Consider the following 3,868-nt stretch of genomic DNA (forward strand, 5'->3'; position numbering starts at 1 on the left):
CCCCCCCCTCCACTGAAATTGGGGGTTTCTCAAATGTATTTGCCAAAAGGCGTATGCCAGAGGATCCCGAGCGACATTTGGCGTATACATTTGAAGCATCTTTTGAGGCGTATAGAATCTAGGCATCTTTGCTCACACTACTCCGACGGCACAGCCCCAGCTTTGAGCATGCAAGTGTGAGGGTGTACCGGGTGTAACTGTGAATACGCAGCAGTGTTGCGGGATTGCATACTCAATATGGCCGCAGGGGCCATGGCCCTTTGCGGTTTTGAAGAGAAGGCAAACCCGCAACACTGCTGCGCATTCACAGTTACACCCGGCACAGGACGTGAGCGCCTTTCAGAGTGTATGTATAAGAGCCTTTGCTGTGCTGAGGGAATTGCATGGGCAAAGATGTCTAGAATCTATAAGCCAAAAGATGTATCAGAAGTTTACGCTAAATGTCGCTCGGGATCCTGTAGCATACGCCTTTTGGTGTACATTTGAGACACCCCAACTTACAGTGTACCGCCAACCTCCTCATGTGGAATAGATCCCTTACCAGCGACCGCAAACCGCAACGCGGATCAGCACATACTCCATACTCGCTCAGCTCTCAGACACACCCTGGTGTAATTGCCTAACCCCATGCGCTGGATTGCTCGCTAAGCTATCCGTCCCGGGCACACGCCCGACAAAACGGAACCGGCCCGGTACTTCCTCCGGTACACGGGGCTGCGCCCGCGGTGCGCCGCGTACTCCGCAACAGGCAGAGAGTCGCCAAGGTCAGCCGGAGACACCACCAGCCGTCCGTATACTGAAACTTTGTTCCGTTTGAGCCGGTTTGAGCAGACCAACGCTACGTCCACCGCCACCGCCCGCATCTTTTCCGTCTTCGTCCGCCCCAACCCCTGTTTTTCCTCTTCCTCTCTTCCGCCCGCTTTTCTCTCCCTTCACTCTCCTTATCTCGATCCCCCCCGTCTGTTCGGGCAGCCCTTGTTATGCACGCTGCTGGACGCCCGCCCGCGCCCCGCCCCCCGCTAGGCCCCGCTACCCACGCGACGCAACACCCGCCTTCCCCTAAGCCGGCAGTGCGCCCAGCACGACGCATTTCGTCCTCATTTCTCTCTTCTCCCTTGCCGCTCGGGATCCCCGCCGGAGCGCCTGCAGCTGGCGCGACGGGGAGGAAATCCACTCGCGGAATAGTTTCGTGCATGTGTGCGCGTCGTCGCAAAATACCCTCGCGCGCCAGAAATTCTTCGAAAATGGCGTGGAATGCCCGAAATTTAGTGAAATTATTTACCCCTCGGGCGAGCCGATGTGGGATGTGGCTTAGGGCCTAGGATGCGGTTAGCCCTGCAGGCCACAGGCGGACTTCCAGGGTGGCGTCTGCGGAAGGGACGTTGAGGTGACGGACGTTGAGGGTACATTGAAGAGAGGAACTGTGTAGAGGCCAGACGAGAGGGACATCCAAGGGACAGGCGGGAGGAACTTCGAGGGGGTGGACGCTCGTTGTCGTGTCCCGGCCACCCTCATACTATTAAGTGAATTGGGCGGCGAAATTGGTTGAGAGCTGCGGCAGCGACGGTGGCGGTGGTGCGGGGCGGGGGTCGGGAGGACAAGAAGGGTAGCTATCGAGGGCGGACAACCCCTGGAGGCAGCGGCGGCGGGGCCGCCTGCAGCGGCGGGCCGTCGCGTCGGGTGGACGGGGGTGAGCTGACGCATGAGCATAGCCGGCAGCGACAAGTGGGGCCTGACTGTGTACGCTCAACTTCGAGGGGGGCCCCAATCTCGAAGTAGGTGTACAATCCGCGAACATTTAAGAGTATTGGCGAGTATCCGCGACTTTGGCGAGGGGTGCGCGCCGTTTGGCGAGTATTTCTTGATTTTTTTTCACGAGTTCTCGCGAGTATCTCGCGATTATTTTTCCTCGTATTCAACCACTGTCAAAAATACCGTCGTAAATTAACAACATTTTTGTAAGCTCGAATCATAATTTAAGTTGTAAATTTACCGGAGCACATTTTTTACTCGCTAATGGATTTTAAGTCGATAGGTACTGCATGTATTTTTACGATTATAAATTGTAATTTAACAATTTGCGTCATGGAAAATTTTCTTGTAATCCTCCCTACTATTTTTCACAGTGACGAGTGGGCGAGTGGGGACCCACCGGGACCCACCCTCTCGCTTAACTTCTGCTCTCTATTTCTCTGCACAGTCGTGTACTATTTGGCGTTTATTTTTAATTTTTTTCGAGGTTGGCCGCACCTTGAGCAGCGCGCTAAGCGTCGGGCGGCGCCGGGCCACAGTGAACTACAACCTTTGTAGCGGCAGGGCCGGCTCGTTATCAGCCATGCCCTTCTGCAGGACACGTGGCCTTTCCCTTGGCGCGGTGATATAAATATAATTTTCAGCGATTCTTTTTACAGCTTCTATTCTCAGCAGCGCTCGAAATGTATACTGTTATAAAATGTCATGAAGGCTCACCCCTGAGCGAAAATGCCACAAAGCACCGACAACAACTTTGTATATAATTTAATTTGTGTTCAGCTCCCCCACTAAGACAACGTCCAAACACGGTGCTTTGGAGCCCACACTTGGGCGGCGCAAGCAAACAGAGGCGCGTCAGGGTGCAGCGGTGTGCACCGAGCGCAAACATCACAGCAGCCTTGGTGTCAGACTCACCTGTTAAACCAGTCGTCCGTGTACCTCGGGTACGGGAACGGGTCGTTGCTGCTGAAGTCGTAGCTCGCCCGGGCGTTCTGTCGAGCGGAAGGCAGAATAAGAGGGGGGCGTGTCGCATTACTTTGTTGCATTCAACGAAGCGTTACGTAGCCCGCGTACACCCACAGGAACCGCGCGAAAAAGTCACAGCAAATATGATCATACTGGCTTCGCGATAAATTTTTGACCAGCAATATTTTTCTAAATTCTAATGTAAATTTCTTCGTTTAACAATGACATCGTTGTCTTAATTTCGCTCAGCAGCGGCAGCACCGCCCACCAACTCACGTAGTTGAACTTGAGGTCGGGGTGCATGTAGTCCACGCCGTCGTCCATGATGGCGGTGGTCACGTTCTTGCCCGTGACGCCCTGCGCCCAGGCCGCCTCCACGTTGAGGTCGAGCTTCGGCTTGCCGCCGTTCTGCCCCGTGTTCTTCAGGTACCACTGGAAGTTGAAGTAGGGGTCCGTGGGGTCCTGCCCGGGACTGATCGGCCCGACGATCGTCTCCACCTTGAGTGGCTTGTAGCCGCGCTTCACCCGAACGAAACCCGACTGCTGCGCCGCCATCGACACCTGCAACGCATTCCAAATGGTAGCCGTAAAAAGGGATACAACTAAGAAATCGCCCGGAAAGTACGTCCGTCATTCGCCGTCACGAAGCAGCCAAGTTCGGCCTGTGCTAGCTCTTTAAGCGCCTGATGGGTAGGCAATATCTTGCCTACCATGCGTGCGTGTACCGCGGGTTGGCCTACCCCGACTCTCGCAGGCGACAAACTCCTGAGAGACACGGACGTACCTTCTCGACGATCCTTTAAGTTTGGCGAAATAACCTCTTCATTGGAGGAATATGTTCTAACCCTAAATTTAAATTATCCAGGATGTTTTGATATACTCACCAGAGGGTCGACTTTGAGCTTCCTGGTGTGCGGCAGGGAGCGCTTGGCACGCGCGGCGGGCAGCGCGCGGTGGACGAAGTGGAACTCATTCGACGACCCGAGGACCTGCGGCACGAGGAAGGAGGACAAGGAAGCCATCAGTAACGTGACGAGGCGGCAGAGAGGTGGAGGTGGCGAGGTCGAAAAACAAAGGGGCCCACGGTAAATAAGGGGGTGGCTGGTGCGGCACCTTGGCTGGCGGACACGTGTCCCGCCCCGCCCCTCCT

The 3,868-nt window shown here is 55.2% G+C and overlaps 1 protein-coding gene across 1 annotated transcript in view; it reads right to left on the reverse strand.

Moving 5' to 3' along the window:
• The window catches only part of LOC113203115 (neuroendocrine convertase 2), a 9,296-nt gene extending 5,546 nt beyond the window's left edge, over nucleotides 1-3,750 (reverse strand). The window contains exons 1-4 of the mRNA XM_052276024.1: nucleotides 3,603-3,750; nucleotides 2,995-3,279; nucleotides 2,668-2,744; nucleotides 137-197 (exon numbers count right to left, since the gene is read on the reverse strand). Coding sequence (XP_052131984.1) covers nucleotides 137-197; nucleotides 2,668-2,744; nucleotides 2,995-3,279; nucleotides 3,603-3,740 — 561 coding nt within the window. The 5' untranslated portion in view covers nucleotides 3,741-3,750. The remainder of the gene's footprint in view (nucleotides 1-136; nucleotides 198-2,667; nucleotides 2,745-2,994; nucleotides 3,280-3,602) is intronic.
• Nucleotides 3,751-3,868: the final 118 nt, after the last annotated feature.

This window comes from Frankliniella occidentalis, unplaced genomic scaffold (genome assembly GCF_000697945.3).
Source record: "Frankliniella occidentalis isolate FOCC.00 unplaced genomic scaffold, Focc_3.1 Scaffold1411, whole genome shotgun sequence".
Classification (NCBI taxonomy): domain Eukaryota; kingdom Metazoa; phylum Arthropoda; class Insecta; order Thysanoptera; family Thripidae; genus Frankliniella; species Frankliniella occidentalis.